We start from the raw sequence: 23,144 nt of genomic DNA on the forward strand, positions 1-23,144 counted from the left end.
GTTTTCTTTTTTTATATATACGAAGATATTCATTATTGATGGGGGCAGATGATAACTGAGCATTTTGAATATTCTGTTGCAACTGGGATGTTATGTTACCCTAATACGGATGATGGAGTCAGCAATCCAGTGGAAAGACATCAAAGAAGATATTATATGGATTATAAGTTTAAAGTCATTGATTTTATCTATATAAGGGAATATTTTTTAGTAGGGTGGGCAGAAGAACAAAGATATTAAGAATTGTTGTGTATGGTAATTTTGTAGGAAAGTGGGTGGAGACAGGCTAGTGTAGACTAAGAAAAGGGATGTTTAAGAGATATATTTATGGGAGTGGAGGAAATGGATAGAGCAGAACAAATGTAAAATTAGAATTTATGGGGAAAGCTGCTTTGAAATGTTATATTAATATACACAAAAGATTAAATGTCAAAGTAGGATTTATTATATAGTTTTAAAGTGGAAGGTTGTTTTGAAATGTTATATTAATATACAGACATAAGTATGGGGGAGGAGAAAAAAGGGCAGATTATTGCTAAATTGGGAGTCATAATAATATTACTGTGTTAAATCAGAAGTTATTATACAGTGTTATAGTAGAATGTTATTTTGAAGTGCATGGTAAGAGGGGGAAGTAATAATATTAATGATATCATTAGAAGTAAGGGTCAGTATTTGGAGGAGGGAGTAAGGGGATGGTAAAATATTATATAATCTGTTATGTATTAGGTTTTTATTTTGAAGAAGTCACGGGGGATGGGGTGGTGAGGGGGGGTTAGGGAGGAGGGGGGGGAAAGGGGGAAAATTTGTAATTGAAAACTTTTTCAATAAAAAAAAATAAAGATAAAATTTTCCGCTACTGGTTCTCCAGAACCTGTCAGAACCTGCTGGATTTCACCCCTGTACCAGGGATTGTTTTTAATGGTAAATCTGTTTTGTACTTCCACAATTTGTGGATATGTCCATAAGTCACCAGGTGCTGCATTCAACTTGAAGACTTTTAAGTTTATCTTATCTTGCACTATTTTAAGTCTTGTTCACTGCTAAAATCAATTTGTCCTTGGTTTGCTCTTGTATTACAGCTGTGCAGTTTCAAGGCCTCTGTGAACCACAAAAAAGATTTAGAGGGCAGGTACTGATTATGGACTGCTCATTCCTGATTTAAAATTTCAGCTGCTTAGATGGTACTGCTTTTACTGTTCCAGAAATAGTAATATAGTAGAATACTTGTATAACATATTGGATTTGTTGAGATTAATAAAAGGTTTTAAAGATGTAATTTATTACACAACTTAACTTTGTATAGCAGAGAGCTAATGGTTGGACTATTTTCAGGCTTTTTTGTATGTTGTATTGATTATTGTTATTGGTTACCTTGAGTGTTGAAGAAAAATGGAATAGGTGTATAATATGTGATATGTTTCAAAAATTGCATGCTATCTCTCTGTAATAGAGTAGCATGGAAAGATGACCTATACCGCGTACATGGAGATCAGCATAGAATCATAAGGTTGGGAGGGACCTTGGGGGTCTTCTAGTACAAACCCCCTGGTCAAGGCAAGAGTTCCTATTCCATCCCAGACAAATAGTTGCCCAATCTTTTCTTGAAAACCACCAAGTTGGAGCACCCACAACTCTGGGAGGCAAGCTCTTCCATTGACTTATTGTTCTCACTGTCAGGAAGTTTCTCCTTTGTTCTAAATTGGATTTCTCTCTGGGTAGCTTTCACTCATTGCTTCTTGTCCTGCCTTAATAGTTTGTTTTGTGTGGGATGAGACTTAACTGGGTTTTCCTTTGCTATTGCTTTCATCTTCATTTTTTCATCCTCCTATAAACATAGATGCAAAATCCAATAAGATAATGTGTGACATAATGTAACTGACATTTGAAATGAGTCTTGCTTTTGATGCTCTCATTAACTACATTTTGACACTTTTCATTGAATCAGCTCAGGCACCATGATTTAAAGGCCAACTATAGCTAGTACAGCTTGCATTTGCTAACACTGTGATAGGGAGATATTACAGGTTTGGAGTTTTATTTCTGTTTCACAAAATAGATTACTACTAACAATATGGAAGAATAGTTGCTGTTTAAATGGGTCAGAACAATTGTATTTGTCCAATAACACTCAGTCCTTTGATCTTACCCCTTTTCTAGTCTATTAGAAACTGCCTTTAGTGTACTTTAAATACTGGCTGTATTTGCATCCAAATTGATTTTTTTTTTTTAGCTTTCCAGTGTCTGCTGAGGGCATTGATCATATTGGCTCCATTAGCTGATTTTGTAATATTTGCTGAAACATATAATAAGTACTTTTAAAAAGCTGCCCTGTGAACTGGACACAATAGAGCTTGGAGGTTTTAGCCAATCACTTTTTCTTCCCATAAGAAAAGCCACAAACTCTTATGTATAGTGTATGTCAATATCATTTAAAAAATTGTAGTGGAATCTCATACTATACTGTACAGTGCTACAATGGACAGTACGTTAGAACAACTGCGACATAGCCCAGCAATGGGAAGGCATGTCTTTGTTCCCTAACCTGTGCTCCAGAGATCTTTGAAATGTAAGTGCGCTATTGGTGATGTGGGTAAGGAGCAGAGTTGAGATCTAGTGGGGGTAGGCAGCAGGCATCCTAAGGGACAGGAAACGAAGCACAGGTTGCCTTCAGGAGATGGCGGAGACCTTGGGAGGCCCAGGATGGGGCCTGCACTACACCTCCTAGGGCTTCCACTAGAGCCCCTGAAGTACTCCAAACTCGGTTTAATGACCTTCATGTTCATTTAATGATTGCATTGGGGAGAGCTGGGATGGAGGGTCATAAATAATGTGACTACTTCACTTAGTGGCCATCACCGCATCCGACCGTAAAGGGCAGGTTAAATTACTATCATGAATCAAGGACTAGCTGTGTAGCATATTGAATAAGATCTTGTCATTATTGGAAGTAGTAGTCTGTACATTATAACTCTTTTCAAAATTTTCCACATATTTCTACATAAAATAATTTAGGTAAAGATTTTATTAATAACAGCTAAGTTTCTTTCTCCCCCTGCTTACCCCAGAGTACTTTGGTATAAAAATATCAATAAGAGAAGATATATTGTTGGTAGTTTAATTAATATTCGCCTGATTCGCCAGTTGCACCCCTTTCTTGATTGGGATTCCGTGTGCACAGTCACTCATGCCCTCGTCACCTCTCGCCTGGACTACTGCAACGCTCTCTACATGGGGCTCCCCTTGAGGAGCACCTGGAGGCTCCAACTGGTCCAGAATGCGGCCGCGCGGGTAATTACGGGAGCTGCATGGCGCTCCCGCATAACACCACTCCTGCGCGAGCTGCACTGGCTCCCAGTGATCTTCTGGGTGCGCTTCAAGGTGTTGGTTACCACCTTTAAAGCTCTCCATGGCATAGGACCTAGTTATCTCCGAGACCGCCTTCTGCCACCGACGACCTCCCATCGACCCGTGCGCTCCCACAGAGAGGGCCTCCTCGGGGTGCCATCAGCCAAGCAATGCAGGCTGGTGACCCCCAGGGGGAGGGCCTTCTCTGTGGGGGCACCTACCCTCTGGAATCAGCTGCCCCCAGAGATAAGGAGAATCCAAGACCTCCATGCCTTCCGCCGTTCCCTTAAAACCTTCCTTTTCCAACAAGCCGTGCTGGCCTAACAATGCCTTTTAAATGATTTTAAATTTATATGTTTCTTAATTTTTTTGGCCAAATTGAGATATTTCCTTTTAATTTGTTCTTAATGTTTATATTATGTTTTTTTATCTGGCTGTACACCGCCCTGAGTTCCCAGGAAGAAGGGCGGTATATAAATTCGAAGTAAAATTAAAAAAATAAATAAAATAATAAAGGAGAATATTTGTAGCTCAGAGTTAAGGAGAAGAGTCCTTGGTGCTCTCTGAGCTTGGTTGTTTTCTTGCAGATGATTCATTACCCAAACTAGTAACATCATTAATTCTAGTAAGGAGTGTGGTTTGCTCTCAGTTTATATTCTAATAGCTTGCCCTGGGGTAGTCTTAGTGGTTCTTTGGTTGGGCTGTTTACTGTTGATTTGTTTGGCAACCAAACAAGCCAATACAGCACAACCAACACAAGCTCTAAAAAGAATAACATTGCCATACATCAAGAATTTCTCAGAAACTGACAAGTAATGTGGGTCCTCTGCAAGAAAATGACCAAGTTTAGAGAACACCAAGGACCCCTCGGTATTTTAATTATCAGTTTGCATATTACACAGTGATCTGAACCAAAAGAGAGAGTAAATGGTATTAGTAACAATTCACTTATTTTTTCTGGCACAGGTGAGAAAAGGGAAAACTGAAGCATTGTTTTTAATAATATTATTATAGATTTTTTAAAAATCTGATACACAGTTTGGATGAGTTTTAGAGTATATATCTATGACTATGGCTCTGCACAGCTTTTCATGGGAAGGGACAAATACAAATTTTAGAAACTCATATTGATGCTTGGAGGTTATACAGAGATTATTCTTCTCTCTTCTTGGAAACCCTGTATTATCCAATCCTGGGCAAATTGTAAATTTTATTAGACTTAATTTTCAGAGTATAAAACACACTTCCCCCACCCCCAAAAGAAGGTGGAAATGTTCGTGTGTCTTATACACCGAATACAGCTATTTTTGGCCTCCTGAAACCCCCCCCCCCGGTGCATCCCATTTTTGCCAAAAACAGGCCCGTTTTTTGCAAAAATGGGGGCATTTTTGCCTTCCTCAGGAGCACTCTGCAGGCCTCCCAAACCTTCTGCAGGTCCTGTTTTTGTGAAAATGGGTCGCACAAAGGGTTTGGGAGGCCTGCAGAATGTTCCTGAGGACTGAGGAGGGCAAAAACTTTTTTTTCTTGTTTACCTCTTTGAAATCTTGGTGTGTTTTATACTCCGGTGCGTCTTATACTCCGAAAAATATGGTAAATTAAAAATTAGAATTTGATGGCCATATTTGTATAAGTTCATTAGCCAATAATCAATAGGAGCTATATGAGAACATTTTAGGTTGTTGGATCAAGGTAATAAAATTAAAGAATCTTCGCAATGAAATGCTAAACAAGTGGGTGATCCTTTTCTCTTGGCATTCAATTTTATGGCTACATTTGCACTGTTCCTTTCCCTTTTCATACAAGATTCTCTGTTAGTGACATACACTGTGATCTCCCTAAAGCATTGTTAATTTTAGCAGGATGGCACTGTCATATATACTTAAACAATTTGTCTGAAATTTTACAAGCATTTAAAAAGTCATTAATATGTTAATAAAACCTAACAGGCTTTCACTTCTTTTTTTTCTTGTTTTTTTTTAAAAAACAGGAAATGAAGTGCAGAAAATATAAGCATTGATAATTACTTTTATAACATCTATTCACAAAACCATTGTATGTGATACCATAAACATTTTGGCTTATGTGTATTTCCAAAAATGGTCTCTGATTCACATGAGGTAGCATTTAATTGGTAGTCCCAGGGTTTCATTATTTCTAATTTTCATTATACTAGTTTAGGCCTATCTATACAATATTTTTCTGATGGCTGCTATACAATTACAATAAAAAAGAATTCACAGGCAGTTCTTGCTTAACAGCCATTCATTCAATTGCCATTTGAAGTTACAGCAATGCTGAACAAATGGTACTTAGATCCAGTCCCTGAAGTTAATGTCTGTTGCAGTAGCTGTCCAGTCATGTGATAAAAATTTGGACATTTGGTAGTCTACTCACACATACAATCACAGGGGTGCTTGAACAGCCTCTTCCATTTTTCTCCCCCCTCCATCTCTGACCTATTGTTCACCCTTTGCAGCAGCATTCCTTGGAATGGTAGCACTGGGGCTAAAGTATTTGGGCCTTCAGCAGTCTTAACCAGCTCCCACTGCCTTCAGGCTTCTACTTCAGTGCCAGTGCCAGTGCCACTGGCATTGCTGCTAAAGTATTACCTCGAGCCCTGTGTTGCAGCCAGCCCCACACCCCAGCATGAAGTTCAACCATCCCCATTGCCCTTTACTTCACATACCCTGCTATAGCCAGCTGATCTTTAGTGTCTTCAGTGCTGATAAAGCACACTTGACGGCCGTGACCGGGAGGATTTTCCATCAGGTTCGCCTGATTCGCCAGTTTCGCCCTTTCTGGATCGGGACTCCTTAAACACGGTCACTCATGCCCTCGTCAAATCCCGCCTGGACTACTGCAATGCTCTCTACATGGGGCTCCCCTTGAGGAGCACCCAGAGGCTCCAACTGACGCAGAGTGCGGCCGCGCGGGTGGTTATGGGAGCGATGTGGCACTCCCATGTAACACCTCTCCTATGCGAGCTGCACTGGCCCCCGGTGGTCTTCCGGGTGCGCTTCAAGGTTTTGGTTACCACCTTTAGAGCGCTCCATGGCTTAGGGCCTGGTTATTTACAGGACCGCCTGCTGCCGCAAATGGCCTCCCACCAGCCGGTACGCTCTCACAGAGAGGGACTCCTCCGGGTGCTGTTGGCCAAACAATGTCGGCTGGCGGCCCCCAGGGGGAGAGCCTTCTCTGTGGAGGCACCTACTATCTGGAACGAGCTCCCCCCGGAGATATGGAGGATCCCGGATCTACGCAACTTCCACCGTGCTCTTAAGACCTTTTTATTTCACCAGGCTGGTCTGGCCTAACCTTTCCAATTCTTTTTTAATGTAAATTTTAATGTAAATTTTAATTTGTTCTTAACCTGGGGTTTTAAATTTGTCTTGGGCTAAATTGATTTAATTCGATTTTATTTCTGCTCTTAATTTTTGTATTTTACATGTTTTATTCTGTGCCTGTTCACCGCCCTGAGTCCTTCGGGAGTAGGGCGGTATACAAATTAAATAAAATGAAATGAAAATGAAAAACTAGCCTGACTCTCTATATAGGTAGCTGCTAGCTACTTCTAGACATTTTTCCTCAGGCCATGCACACATTTCTCCAAATAGTACAGACTGTTGACATGATATTTGATAAATTCCCTTTGATTACAAGCTTATGTGAAATTTTACTGTTTACATATATATTGAATATTAATTCTATATAGTAGATGATGCCTGAAGCATGGTTTGAAATTTAAACACAGTTTGAGCACATGGATCCTTGCAGCTAGAGCCACTCCCCCCCCCCCAGTTCAGTAATAAATGTTATAAAGTGGATGCCTTGAGGTCACTGGGGAAAATAAATAACAAATTTTAAGACTTTATACATTTTATATATCTATGTACTGCACATGTGTTTATTCTATGGTTAGAGGAGCAAACCTTGATAAATGAAGAAGTCATTGAGACTTTATGTGGGCGCAGGTTGACTGGCCACTATCTACAACCTGGTGGCAGCCATTCTATAGTAGACTTTTAATGCAAATCCTAACCTTTTCCCTTAAATATAAGATCCTGCTCCATATCATAAAGGGAGCTCAGGCACTTAACAGGGTTTCAGTTAGTTGGCTGAAATATTTTGACTCTTGTGTCAGATTGAATTTAGATCTTGCATGAAAGATGATAGTTTTGTGACATTTATTTGATCTCTTTCAGAATTCCTAAAGCGTGTGATTGCTTTTTTCACATATATTGAATAACATGTAAAATATATTAATAATTATAACTGCCACAATCATAAGATTTTGTGGGAATCATTTAGGATTACCAAGACAAATTAACAAATTTTTACAGTGCATTTTTTTGTGTAGTTTTTAGTATGAAACCAGCTGTTTTTCTACCAACTTTTAGTGGTCCAATTGGAGATCTTTTTATTGAAAGGTGAAATCCAGAAAGAGGCTGAGGCTTTCTTGTCACAGTTTAGGAAAATGGGTGGCATTCTGTAGTTTAAATTTTTGGCAACTGAGTAATGTGAGTAACATGCTTTCCAATTCCATAGACCCCTTAGTTCAATTCCAAGATGTTATATGTCTGCTCTTTGCAGACTGGAAAAAAAAGAACAGGATATCAGACAAAAGAGAAAATGCAGGTCAGCGAGAGAAACGGTTCTCTTACTTATCATGGATTCTGTTCTCATCCTTAAGCTTTGCCCATTACATTGCCACAACAGCTGTTTTATATGCTCACACGGAACATGACATGGTACTTTATTGATAATTATCAATTTTCTGTGTTGATATCAATAGCAGATATTTTAAATTTCAGTGCTGGGGTATTTTATTTGTTTATGGTTTTATAAATCGGGTTACTGAAAATGTCCCCATTTTCCATTTTTAAGATCAGCTTATATCAATGGGGGCTATTGTATTTCACAATGTGGCAATTTTTTGAGTTTTCTGTACTGATTAAAATATTCTTGTAGAGCTTTAAAATATTAATAATTGCAGAGAATAATTCAGGTTGATAAATCTACCTTTTTGTTCCAGCGGAGTTACCAAGATCAGCAATAATTAAACTGTCTTCCTTACGTGATCTTCCACTTAAACTGCAAGACTTCTACTATCAGGGCTACCACTTGGCTACTATCTATCCCTTTTTGCAGCCACCTAACAAGAATGAGAAGACAATTCAGGAGCAAATCTTCAGGGCTGTACTGATCAAGAAAATGGAAAGGTAAATCTCTTTTGAGGAAGTGGGAATAAAAATTGACAAGGAGATTTCCTGCTGAGCTTTGACCCAGGTTGGAAATTATAGCAGTGTCACCTTACTATTTACTGCATGAACATTTCTATAGGCTGTTTAGGAATCTGTAGATTGACAGCATTGTCTGAAGATAACAAGCTAAAAATATGTTTCATATTTGAATCAACCTTGGCATAAAGTTAGGAGAAATTTCTTGTATATTTTTGTTTCTTACTATGACAGTATTTAGTTAAGCAGCTTGAAAAAGCATTTTGCTCTTGAATATTTTTGTTGTGTTTTTATTAGTATGCAATACTATTAAAACAAAAATGAAAATGTTTCATATTTCATGTCAATAAGACCATCTTTCAATTAAAATTTTATAATTCTGAATCAGCATATATCTATTTTTTAAATAAGGAAAAAAAGTTGTCTTTGATTTCTGTAAGAACAGTGAATGTTGATATATGCAATGTTCAGAGATCATGAGAAATTTGGGAAATTAAAGTTAGGCAAAATTCAAGGAAACTTGAGAATTTGATAAGCCACATTTTGGCAATGATAAGAATTAGTTTTTAGGGTGATAAATACAATCTGTATATCGCCTGCGCTAGTAAAACAATTATATATTTTATTGCTGTTTGAAGGAAAAGATGAAAATACAAAAAATAAAAACACAATCGTATTTATGCTAGTAGCAGCAAGAACATCTATAGTTCACAAATGGAAGAAGAATTGCATGCCAACTTTAGACATTTGGTATTGAAAATATTTTAATGGAAAAATTGAGAAATACAATATATTCTGATAGTTTCTGCGTGTGGGATAAGATATGACAGGGTTGGTTTACTCCAGGTTGTGTTGGCAAACTGTATCATCTTTTGGGGGTCTGGGAGATGGGCTTTTTCAATGGCTGTGCCTGATATTTACTTTTTGTGCTTTGAGAGGGTACTCTACTACCGTCTGCCACTACCTAGGATTTAACTCTCAACCTTCCAAATGGAAAGCAAGCATCTTCACCACTAGGCCATCACACCACTCTCTATAAATGGCCTACTATATATGTGGCCCACTAAAGTGTTTTGTGCTGCTTGCCAATTTTTTTTTCAGTCAGTAAATTTACCATTGCATTCAAAAAATTCCTCCAACATCTCCTGATCTTACTATCGCCTTACTACAGTTAGCCACCAAACAGCTGATTAGCACATCAGATATTCCTTTGTGACTCGTGATCACCAAAACTAGAAACATATTGTATTTAGAAATATTTGTCCTCAATAACATGCACTTTGTGGGTTAAAGATGAGTAAACATTTTGAAGGGGAAGGCTTTTATTAATCTTTTATAAAAATAATTCTAATAAATTTCTAATAAACTCCACATTGACTAGCTTTCATGTATTGATATTGATTCATATTCAGACACTTATTAAATTACATAGCCTTTAATTAAGTTGCTGGATGATATATTACCAAAGTAGAAGAATCACACAAGGTAACGCCTGCAGTAATAACAGAATACATAAAGGAGGTTCGGATGGACAGTTTTCTGGTTTAAAAAAATGAATTCTACCAAATTAACTAGAAAACCGTGGTTTTCACTTGAGATGGTTTTCACAAGAAAACTTGTGGTTGATAACAGTTACATGTATGGCTATGGGTTACAAACATGGCTTCCTTTATTTGCTTGTGCTTCAGCATACATATTCTCCAATGAAACAATGACCAAGACAGGAAGATCATTTTATTATGATTTATTTATTCAGAACATTCTGACTAAAAAGGATTCCTCTCATTCAAAGAGGGAACCCGGATTCTCAATTTTCAGTCCCTCTTAGTTAACACATCAAAGAAAATACAAGAGAAAAGTTGATTGGACAGGACAAAAGTAACCCCTCCTTTTCATAGATAATCAGTTACATGGAGTCAAACATGTTACATATTTGCAGCCCATAATATCACACCTGCTCATTTAAATGAATTTTGACAAGGGGTATAAAATTTAGGATGATAATGAGGGGGGGAAATTCATAAGTTATTTGAAGTTCACGGAGAGACAAACCAAATATCACTTAGCGCTAACAAGCTCTCTCTTATCAGAAGATAAATACTGAATATCCTATCCTGACCTGTGGAAGAAAGACAGTTTTTAAACTTTTAATATAAGAATGTTAGAAGTTATCAATCAAACTATTAGCATCATTTAAAAAGAATAAGTTGAATTTTTTTATTTATTTATTTATTTATTTTATTTGATTTATATGCCGCCCTTCTCCGGAGACTCAGGGCGGCTTACAATGCGTTAAGCAATAGCCTTCATCCTTTTGTATATTTATACAAAGTCAGCTTATTGCCCCCACAAACTGGGTCCTCATTTAACCTACCTTAGAAAGGATGGAAGGCTGAGTCAACCTTGAGCCTGGTAAGATTCGAACCTGCAGAAATTGCAGGCAGCTGTGTTAATTACAGGGTGCATTAAGCCACTGTACTACCAAGGCTCCTTAAAATACAAAATAACTATTAGTTAATAAGTACAACAATTTAACAAAGCCCATGTTGGTACTACAAAGTCCATACTGTGGCCCTCATTTCATCAGTCATTTTTATAGTTATCTGTTGAAATAAAGCATTTTGCATTTTGTATTGTTAGGATTTTCTGCAATATAGAACAAAGTATTTTCAGTTAAATTGCTTAATTAGGAAGCATTTTAGCCAACAATATACAGTTTTAAAATCTGTAAAATTGTATGCAGTGTTAGACTAGTTATAAAATAGATGATAATAAACATGTCTAATTCCAACATTTTGTTGAAGAGCCTACAGTTAGTGAAGATGTAACTAAAAACCAAGATTATTGAAGGCTCAGGTGTAAGTGCAAATTCATTAAGCACCAATTTTATGTCCTTTAAATGTAGTTAAGATTTCCTGCTATGCTTTTATTACAAGTCCTAAATGAAGCAATCTTAGAAGCCAAAATTCCCAAATCATGGAGTGAAACAATTATCACTCTGATACCCAAAGAAGACTCAGATCTCACCCAAACCAAAAACTACAGACCTATATCACTTCTAAACATAGACTATAAATTATTTACATCAATTATGGCCCAGAGAATGAAGAAAATTATCGTGAATTACATCCATCCTGATCAAAATGGATTCATTCCAAACAGGCAAATTAACAAGAACACAAGAACAATAATTAATATACTGGAATATTATGAACAAAAATCGAATGAAAAGATGGCCCTACTCTTCCTTGACGCACAAAAGGCGTTCGACAATCTTAACTGGGGATTCTTAACACTGCAATTAGAAAGAATGGGAACCGGCGACAAATTTTTAAATATGATCAAAACAATATACTCAGACCAAACTGCAAAAATATGGATAAACGGAGAGACAACAGACCAATTTAAAATATCTAAGGGAGTGAGACAAGGATGTCCCCTCTCTCCTATATTATATATACTAGCATTGGAACCACTGTTGAATGAAATTAGGAACGACAATGAAATAAAAGGATTAAGAACAAAAAACCAGGAGTATAAATTACAAGCATTCGCAGACGATGTAGTATTCATTTTAGAACGACCAAAACAATCAGGACTGAATTTACTAAGGAAGATAGATCAATATGGCGAAGTGGCAGGATTGAGAATTAACAGGCAAAAAACAAAACTACTAACCAAAAATTTGACAAAAACCCAGGAGAAAGAATTGGAAGGGACATTAGGAATACAAACAACAACAAAAACAAAATATCTAGGAATCTGGCTCACCAATAAGATATCATCCCTCAAAGAAGACAATTACATCAAATTGGCCAAACAAATCCAGAAGGACTTAGAGGTATGGAGTAAATTGAAATTATCACTACTAGGCAAAATCGCTTCAATTAAAATGACAATTCTACCAAAAATACTATATCTATTTAGAACAATACCGATAAACCCAGGAAAATCATACTTCAAAGACCTTGACAAAATGATATTAAAGTATTTATGGCAAGGAAAAAGAGCCAGGATTAAATTGAAACACCTGCAGGACACTAAAGAAAGGGGTGGCCTGGGACTACCAGATTGGCAAACCTATTATACTGCAACAGCTTTAACTTGGATTAAGGATTGGATGACACTCAAAGATAAAAGAACACTAGCACTAGAAGGATTTGACTTGTCAAAAGGCTGGCACGCATTTCTATGGGAGGAAAAGCCCAGACAACATGAACACTTCAGGAGACATTATATCAGAGGAGCACTGGCAAAAATTTGGACTGAAATAAGGAGAAAACACTACGACAAAATCCCAAGATGGCTATCAACCATGGAGGCCCAAATCTACCCGAACACAATGGACACAGACAGGATGAAAACCTATGACGAATTGTTGAACACAGAGGGAGATATGAAAACAAGAGAGGAACTGAGACAACAGGGCACGGATATTGACTGGTGGCCGTATTTACAGATAAAATCAAGATATAAAAGTGATATGGAAAAATTTGGAATCCAAAAAGAAAGAAATGAATTAGATAAAATTATAATGCAATCAGATGACAAATTAATAACTAAAATATATAATTATCTATTAAAATACAAATTGGAAGAAGAAGTGGTGAAGGAAAATATGATTATTTGGGCCAAAAATTTTGGATATAATATTAACCTAGAGAATTGGGAAAAAATATGGAAAGTAAATACTAAGCTGACAATGTCCGTGCCCTACAAAGAAAATACGTACAAGATGTTTTATAGGTGGCATCTCCCCCCTGCACGGCTGGCAAGGATGTTTCCCAATACTAATCAGAACTGTTGGAAGTGTAAAATACAGAAGGGGACCTACTACCACATGTGGTGGTCATGCCCCAAAGTCAAAAAAATTTGGAAAACAATTCAAAGTCAGCTGGAAGAAATTACCGCCCAAAAAGTACCCCTCAGACCAGAAACCTATCTATTAGGTATACTGACAAAGGACTATAAAAAAGAGACACAATACTTGATAATACACATCCTAACTGCAGCTAGAATCGTCTTCGCACAAATGTGGAAATTGGAAAACACGCCACCAGAAGAAAAAATAATACAAAAAATTATGGAATGTGCAGAAATGGACAAATTGACCAAAGAAATACAAGGAAAAGAAGATACAGATTTTTACTTAATTTGGCAAGAATGGTACAAATGGTTAGACAAAAAAGACACGAAATAAGAGATTACCACCCAATAATACAAAAATAAGGAAATAAAAGGAAATATCGTTATATAAACATTGATACAAGATGAAAGATAATACATATAGATATATTGATATATAATTACCGAAGTAGCTCTATTTTCAAAATTCAAAATTCAAAATTCAAGTTATGTGACTTGATTTCATTGTATAGTTAGTTTATGTCTAGTTTGTTTTAACGTTTATGTCTATATGTGTATGTTTGTTTACAATAAAAAATTTATAATAAAAAAAAAAAAAGATTTCCTGCTATGCTTTAAAAGACTTTTATCCTTCATGTGTCTGGCACGGCACAGCTTGTTTTGAAACTATTCCTTACAGGATGCAATTTTCAAAAAGCATTTGTTTTTAACAGTGTCCCTGTTCCTATGTTCCTATGGCCCTCCTTGTATCTATAGCTCATTTTTCATCTATCACCAACTATAATGGTTCCATATTAGAACAGGAATCATTTGATTTTTTGTTTAACAGAGAAATGTATATGTGTAATGTAATTTTTGAAATAATACATGCTGGCACTAGTATTTTAGTTTTTGTTCTAATTTTATTTTAATCTGACAGATGAACATTTAAAGCTACAGATAATTTAAGATCACAAATGAACCCAATATTTCTGTTGCTAAGCAAGGCAGTTGTTAAGTGAGTTTTTCCCCATTTTACAAATCATGTAATTGTTAAGTGAATCTGGCTTCCCTATTGACTTTGCTTGTTAAAATGGTGACCACATGACCCTGGGACAATGCAACTGTCATAAATACACACCAAGTCAAGCACCCTAATTGTGATCCCATGACCCTGGGATGATGCAATGGTTGTAAGTGTGAAAACCGATCATAAATCATTTTTTTCAGTGCCGGTGTTACTAAAAGTCAAGGACTATTGAAACTAGTGATGGTCATGGTACAATCTTAGACAATTGTATGAATTTACTAAGTTGATTTTTCGAATTCAATTGACTTTGGAAACAGATGATTATTTGAATTCTGAAAGGCTCAGTTCAAAGAATTACATGAGCTTATTTTATAGGATTCACCTGATGTAGTATTTTTCAAACTTGGCAACTTTAAGATGTGTGTATTTCAACTGCCTGCTGGCTGGATAATTCTCGGAGTTGAAATCCACATCTCTTAAATTTGCCAGGTTTGAAAATACTAATTTGTAAGCTGCTTGGACCTTTTTAAAACCGAACAGTATATAAATTGCAGTAATAAATAGTAAAATAAAAAGTTTTCAGTGTAATTGTGGCATGTTGTACATATTGCTAGACTACATACTTTTAAATAAATATTCCAAGCTGGAATATTTTCCAGATGTATGTATTTTAACTTCCAAAACTTTCAATCAGCATCTCTCCATAACCTGAAGATGGCCAGATCCAGAAAGATTCTTCTAGCAGAATGAAATGTTGTTAGTGCTATTAATAATTCAATGTTAATTATGAACTCAGAGAAAGTCATATCAGGCAGCTTAATAAAAACAAAACAACAGGTTGAAGCTTAATGCTTTCAAATTCAGAATCATTCTGACTATAGTATCATAGCCAGTAATAAATTTTAAAGCAAATTAAAATATGATTTAATTGTTGTAATTTCTTACATCGGGCAAATTTTTCTGTCATCTTCTGATTATTTCTGAATCATACTGAGAATTCTTAATTTTAGTATTGTCGTATTGTCTTATAGTTGAATAATCAAATTATTAATACACCATTTGCCATTTAATTCTATATGAAACTTTGTTCATGAACAAAGAAGGCAAAGTTACAGACAATCCTGTTACTTCAATATCCCACATTTCTCTCTCAGAAATATAAAATCAACAAGGTTTTCAGCCAAACAATCTCATTATCACCTTGTGTTTCTGTATAATAAGAAATAATGCCTGATACACAGACAAGGCCTTGAAATGAACTGAGGCAGGATAGAAATCCAATAATTTTTAAAATTATTAAATAAGTTTCAAAGGTTGATGAAGAAGTTTCAGAATTATAAAAAAAAGAATTTTGTTGGTGACAGGTATAAAGAGGTTGTAGATGTGAATTTTCATTGAGAGACTGCTTGTTCTCAGTGATTCTCACATGACAGAAGAGATTCACACTGATTTACACTTTCAGGAAAGCCTTGAGCAGAAAAGGAATTGCTAGCTAGCAGTAGCTTAATAGAGTGCCTGTCTCTTTTACAATTTGATTCACTTCAAGCATATAGCTAGAATAAAAACATGAGGAAGAGGTATATAACGGAAAAGGAAATAAGCATAATAAAAAGGTCATTTATGGTTTCAGAGAGAATATTTTGGCAATCTTTTTCTGTCATCTTGATAACCAGATAGTCACTTTTGTGTGTTTAACATAACCTTCAATTAAACATCTATGTAACAATTTCTATAAAAGCTTTAAAATGCATAAACTTTAATAGCTTTACATACTGTAGTTTCATTTTGGTTTTTTAGCAATGTATAGTTCTTGATCTTATTTTTTCTTAGGAGACACTAGTATTACACAATTACCCATAGGCTTAATCGTACAAATGAGATACTGTAGGAAAATAATATCTAATCTATTGCTCTTGAGATTTATTAACAAAGCAGGAATGCATACTATTTCTGGTTTAATTTTTTATGTTTCTAGTTGAAACAAACTTTTGAAACTAAAGGTAAAAGAATAAGAATAAGAATAATTTTATTTCTATACCGCCCTTCTCCCGAAGGACTCAGGGCGGTGTACAGCCTATTAAAAATACAAGACAACATCAGTTAAAATAATTTAAAATTATTAAATGAATTCGGCTCAATTTAAAACCCCAGGAATTTAAAACCCAATTTAAAATTGTTATGTTGATAGTCCAGCCTGGCGGAACAACAGGGTCTTGAGTGCACAATGAAATACCCGGAGGTCGGAGATCTTACGCACTTCCAGGGGCAGTTCATTCCACAGGGCTGGGGCTCCCACAGAGAAGGCCCTCTCCCTGGGTGTCGCCAGCCGACATAACTTGGCCGATGGCACCCTGAGGAGACCCTCTCTGTGGGAGCGAACTGGCCGGTGGGAGGCTATTGGTGGCAGAAGTCGGTCTCAAAGGTACCCGGGTCCCATGCTATGGAGCACTTTAAAGGTGGTAACCAACACCTTGAATCGCACCCGGAAGACCACTGGGAGTCAGTGCAGCTCGCGCAGGAGGGGTGTTACGTGGGCACAACGAGTTGTGCCCATAACCACCCGCACAGCCGCATTCTGGACCAGCTGGAGCCTCCAAGTGCTCTTCACGGGGAGCCCCATCTAGAGAGCATTACAATAGTCCAGCCGGGAGGTGACAAGGGCATGAGTGACCGTGCGCAAGGCGTCCCGATCCAGAAAGGGCTGCAACTGGCGGATCAGGCAAACCTGATAAAAGGCCCCCCTGGCCACGGCCGTCATATGCTCTTCTAAAGACAGCCGTGCGTCCAGGAGGACACCCAGATTGCGAGCCCTCTCTGGGGGGGGCAAGGATTCACCCCCAATAGTCAGCGATGGCACCTGCTGATTATATCGGGACACCGGAAGCCACAGACACTCAGTCTTGGAAGAGTTGAGTCTGAACCTGTTCCTCCCCATCCAGACCCGCACAGCCTCCAGGCAGCGAGACATCACATCAAGGGCATCGTTGGGGTGGTCTGGGGTGGAGATGTACAGCTGAGTATCATCAGCGTACAGATGACACTTCACCCCAAAACCACAGATGATGTCACCCAGCGGCTTCACATAAATGTTGAACAGAAGGAGGAGAGAACCGACCCTTGTGGCACTCCCCATGCGAGACGCCTCGAGGTCGATCTCTGCCCCCCTGCCAACACAAACTGCGAGTGGTCAGAGAGGAAGGAGGAGAACCATCATAGAACGGTGCCCCCTATTCCTAACCCTCTCAACCGCTGCAGCATGATACCATGGTCGATGGTATCAAAAGCCGCTGAGAGATCTAATAGGATTAGGACAGAGGAGCAACCCCTGTCCCGAGCCCTCCAGAGATCATCCACCAACGCGACCAATGCCATTTCAGTGCTGTACCCCTGCCTGAAGCCCGACTGGTACGGCTCCAGATAGATAGTTTCATCCAGGTGCCGGGGAAGCTGTCGTGCCACCATGCTCTCAACAACCTTCGCCACAAAACGAAGGTTGGAGACTGGACGGTAGTTGGCTAATTCAGCCGGGTCCAGGGAAGGCTTCTTGAGGAAGGGCCTTTCAAGGCGGCAGGAAAGGCACCCTCACTCAGAGAAGCACTTATAATTCCCTGGAGCCAGCCTCGTGTAACCTCCCGGGAGGCCAGTACCAACCAGGAGGGACACGGGTCCAATAAACACATGGTGGCACTAATCTTACCCAGAACCCTGTCCACATCCTCGGGAGCCACAGGATCAAACTCCTCCCAGATAATATTCTCAAGACCTACCCTCGTCTCCTCCCTTGGACGTATCCAATCGGAGTCCAAGCCATCCCGAATCCGAGTGACTTTATCATGCAGGAATTGCACAAAATCCTCAGCACAACCCTGCCAGGGATCTTCCCGCACTCCCCCCCGAAGAAGGGAGTGGGTCACTCTAAACAGGGCGGCTGGGCGGTTCTCTGCAGATGCGATAAGAGCAGAAAAATGGTTAGATTTTGCCGCTTTTATCGCCACTAGGTAGGTCTTGATATAAGACCTCACCTGTGTCCGGTCGGAATCGGATGGACTAGTCCTCCAAATGCTCTCTAGGCGTCTTTTCTGATGCTTCATCTCTCTCAGCTCCTCAGAGAACCAAGGAGCCAATTGAGATCGGCATCGGGTCAGAGGCCGCAAAGGCACAATGCGGTCCAAAGCTCCGGCGGCCACACTCTCCCAGGCAGCCACCAGCTCTTCAGTCGAGTCGTGTGCCAGAGTCTCAGGAAACGGCCCAAGCTCCATCAGGAACCTTTTAGGGTCCATCAGGCGCCTGGGACAGAACCACTTGGTCGGTTCCGTCTCCCTGCAGCGGGGGAAAGCGGTAGAAAAGTCTAAGTGGAGGAGCGAATGATCTGTCCATGACAAGGGTTTGATGTCTAGGTCCCCTCTACCAAGATCATTCAACCACTGATCAGAGACAAAAATCAGGTCCAGAGTGTGTCCCCCTATGTGAGTTGGGCCTTGAACTAACTGGGTCAGGTCCATGGCCGTCATGGAAGCCATGAATTCCCGAGCCACCTCTGACGCCTCACCCGCGGCTGGAAGGTTGAAATCCCCCATGACAATAAGTCTGGGGGTATCAACCGCCACCCCGGCAATGACGTCGAGCAGCTCGGGCAGGGTCGCTGCCACGTGGCAATTAGAACATTAAATTAGGTACATTGGCTTAAGGATATTTGGTTATCAGATTTTAGGTAATGCATTATCATTTGTTTAATCTAGTTACAATATACATAATCCTTGATTTACAACAGTATATTTAGTGTAATGGATCCATCCCAGGACCCTCTCCAGATGCAAGTTCAGAGGAATAGGATAAGTTTGAGACTGGAGAGGAAAGTATGGAGTTGAGTATTGGTCAGGATCGGGGCTCAGAAAATGCTAGCTGATGGAGCAGCTCAACTGGGTTGATGAGTTACAGGCTGAGGCTGAGAGATGTGAGATGCAACTGCAGCAAGTTGGCCATGAGGCTCCAGGCCAGGGCCAGGAGCAGCTGCCACCTATTAGCAATGAGGAGGAGGTGGAGTGCACACCTCTTCCTGATCCAAGGACACATAGACCAGAGAGGACACAGGTACAACGCTGGTCAGCAACCTCACCTCTCATGAAGGGCTCACTGGCATTGCTTACTTAACCCCGCCCTGAGGATTTGAGTGTTGCTAGAGCAACATGGCCAGTTCTGTGCCATGTGTGCTCGTGCCGTGTATCTTGGCCTGCTTTCCTGGACTTGGTGTGTGACCATTGGACTTGATTGCCCAGTGACTCTTGCTTGGAATCCAGACCTGCGCAACAGGGTGATTTCCAAGGACCTGTTTGAGGGGATGAATAAACTCCTATAGAACTCTTGCCATAGGGCGGAGGAGTGAGACAGCACATTTCGTGACCATACAAAGTTAACAACGGCACTGAAAAAAGTTATGACCATTTTTCACACTTACAACTATTGCTCCATCCCCATGGTCACACGATCAAAATTCAGAAGTTTGGCAACTGACTCATAAATGACAGTTGCAGTGTCCTGGGGTCATATGATCAGTTTTTGCTACCTGCTGACAAAGAAAATCCATTGGGAAGCCAGATTCAATTAACATCTGCATTACTAACTTAATAACTGCAGTGATTCACTTAACAATTGACAAAGATCATAAAATGAAACAAAACTCACTTAACAACTGTCTTGTTTAACTTGTTTAACTCACTTAACAACTGTCTTGCATTCTGCCCTTATACCATTCAGCCATCCAGACATGGGCCATTTTAACAGAATAACAGAGTTGAAAGGGATCTTGGAGATTTCTAATGCGCTGCTCAGGCAGAAAACCTATACCATTTCAGACAAATTATTGTCCAATCAATTTTATAAACAAGGTTATTTGAGCAGATTACATAACACTGTAGTGTATGACATTAGGTCTCTGGTTTGGAATCAGAACCCAGGGATATATGGTGGAACTTGATTTTGCTGTAATTCTAGTGCCCTTGGTGGTTTCTATCTGATCATCAAATGAAAATCCATCTATGACATATATGTTGTATTTATTTAGCTTATGCCTTACAAAGGCAATTAAAAATAAACATTCTCACTTATTAAAAACTGTGAATTGCACTTAATCGTCATCCTGCAATCTCAGTTGCTACCCATAAAAACCTCACACAAAGTAAATTGTAAACTATCATAATATGTTTATTAATTTTGCCTCTAGGCAAAATCAGTAAATGTACTCAAATCTTTGTAAGAATCCAGAAGACTTTGAGGCTAGTAATATAATATACTGCTCAAAAAAAATAAAGGGAACACAAGCAGAAGATATCCGAGATCTGAATGAATGAAATGGCCTTATTAAATACTTTGTTCTTTACATACAGTAGTTTATACACTGCTCAAACAACTAAAGGGAACACAAAACTACTGTATGTAATGAACAAAGTATTTAATAAGGCTATTTCATTCATTCAGATCTCGGATGTCTTCTCTTGTGTTCCCTTTATTTTTTTGAGCAGTGTATAACAGAGCATTTGAATGTATGAGCTAAAAAGCAAAATCGAGAGGCAGGAGAATGTGATATCTTGGTTTGTAAGTGCTGAATGTTTATTGTATCGGTATTGTGTCTTATATTAAATATTAATACTAAACAAAAATCAGAGGATTGCGGTAAAATTTGGGATAAGGAAAAAGTAGACCAATTAAATTTTAAGGCACCTTTTGAAATTTTTTAAAGTAAAAAAAATCAAATTCTGCCCCTCTCCTGTCATTACATTAGGTTGTCCAGTATGGACAGCATGTTATAGCATGGATGGTCTTCTGTCATACTGGAGAACAAAAACTAAACCAATTCAGATTACAAGATAGTTTTGATTAATCATAAGGAAGAATATTCGACTAATTCAAGATGCTTAACAGTAAAACAGGAAGGTCTTTGCTTTGAAAAATGACTTTTTTCTTAATTAGAAACTGTTCTTACCCATTACTTCTGAAAACCAATAAGAGGCTTAGTCCTTTAAATATTCTGAAAATACCTTTCTGAGTACCCACTTATCCCCCTTATACTGCATGAAATTAGCATTTTTGTTCTACTTTCTTCAGAAAACCAAATTGATGATCACTTGAAAACTATAAAAGAACCTACTATATCCTTTAATTTTCAAACTGAATATGTATTGTATCATGAAATTTATAGTTATAAAAGGATAGAGTGGTATGTTAGGGCTTCCCTCCTACCTCCTTTCCTTTCTACTTGCTGCTGTCCATAATGTCCCATAATCTAATCCTGGGCTGTCTTGACAGTTATTTTCACTTTTTAATTCCCTTGTTCCATAGTTCTGAATGTGATAGATCTTTAGAAAATTTGTAGAATCCTTTTTTTCTTTCCTTCCTTCCTTCCTTCCTTCCTTCCTTCCTTGGGATATATATATGTATGTATGAATGATACAGTTGGAAAAATCGAAATATTATATTTTACTCTGCCCTCTTTAGCTAATATTTAGTTACTATTTGGGCTCAAGAACAATTTGTACTTTTCATTCAGCTTAGAACAACTTGTCTACTAAATTAAGAAATTAAATTATTTAAAAATCAGATATAAATAATACATAACTAGAGTGAAAGCAATATGTACAAACAAGGCAATACTTTACTAAGAGTGGTAATTTAAAAAGATATATGAGAAAATTTAATATGAAGTTGGAAAATGGTTGAATTATATGTAAATTAGACATTAAAGGTGTGTCCATATTCCATGATACTTAGTGAAAATAAGGATGGTGGGTTTTTCAAATACATTAAATTTTGCTTCAAGACTACATTCCTTCATTTATTGTTATAGGAAATTATAAATTTCTATAATTCCCTGTTGTATGATTTGATACCGTGAAAAATATTTACTGTAGGAATTAGGATCAATTTAAGATATACAGTGTATTCCAAGCTTTGGATAAAACCTGATAATTTTGGTGCTATGATATAATTGAGAGCTCTTTTCTTTTTAGACCTTTGCGAAGGGAACCTGTCAATGAATGGAATACTTTGGAGGTAGAAAGTTGCTTCTTCTCAGATCAACTTCCAGATAAATCAAAAACACCAGACCTTATTAAAAAAGTAAGTTGATAAGTAAATTAGTAGGAAATGCCTGTAAAATAATAAAATGTGAATGCAAAATCATGAATGGAAAGCCCTTAGAATTCATTACATCTTTGGAACCCATTGCATTTCTTTATTCAAGTTAGTCATGCAATTTAAATAAATATTGTAATTAGAATAGAGTTATCAAGTTCCAATTTTCCATATGTATTTAACTTGTAATTTTGTGGACATGTCCATTTCGCTTTCTTGGCAACAATACATAGCTTTCTTACAGGATGTTCTTACAACTTCCCTGTCTAACGTTACATCCTTGTTATCCAAGTCGTAAAGTAATCTAATCCTGTTTGCCTTTTTCAAAGCAGCCAAGATCAGTTAAGTCCTGCCACCCAATTGAGCAGTAAAATTTGATTGCTGTGCAACAAAACCTGCCCATTCTTTATATAAGAAAATGCAATTGATTGGATCTACAAAGGAGGTAGTAGTGTGATGGACTACTCTGAAGCAGCAGTTTTCCAGGAAGGAAGGAGCATGTTCCAAGGACGAGGAGACAAAAGACAGCACAGACAATAACTAATTTGGAGAAAGAG

General features: G+C 38.0%; 1 protein-coding gene across 2 annotated transcripts in view; it reads left to right on the forward strand.

The window, feature by feature from the left end:
• RFTN1 (raftlin, lipid raft linker 1) overlaps positions 1 to 23,144 on the forward strand; it is a 156,063-nt gene that overhangs the window by 70,580 nt on the left and 62,339 nt on the right. For both annotated transcript variants that reach the window (XM_087892593.1, XM_034402668.3), the window contains exons 3-4: positions 8,381 to 8,567; positions 22,464 to 22,572. In XM_087892593.1, coding sequence (XP_087748719.1) covers positions 8,381 to 8,567; positions 22,464 to 22,572 — 296 coding nt within the window. The remainder of the gene's footprint in view (positions 1 to 8,380; positions 8,568 to 22,463; positions 22,573 to 23,144) is intronic.

This window comes from Pantherophis guttatus, chromosome 4, assembly GCF_059756535.1.
Source record: "Pantherophis guttatus breed Tessera chromosome 4, ASM5975653v1, whole genome shotgun sequence".
NCBI classification, from domain to species: Eukaryota; Metazoa; Chordata; class Lepidosauria; order Squamata; family Colubridae; genus Pantherophis; species Pantherophis guttatus.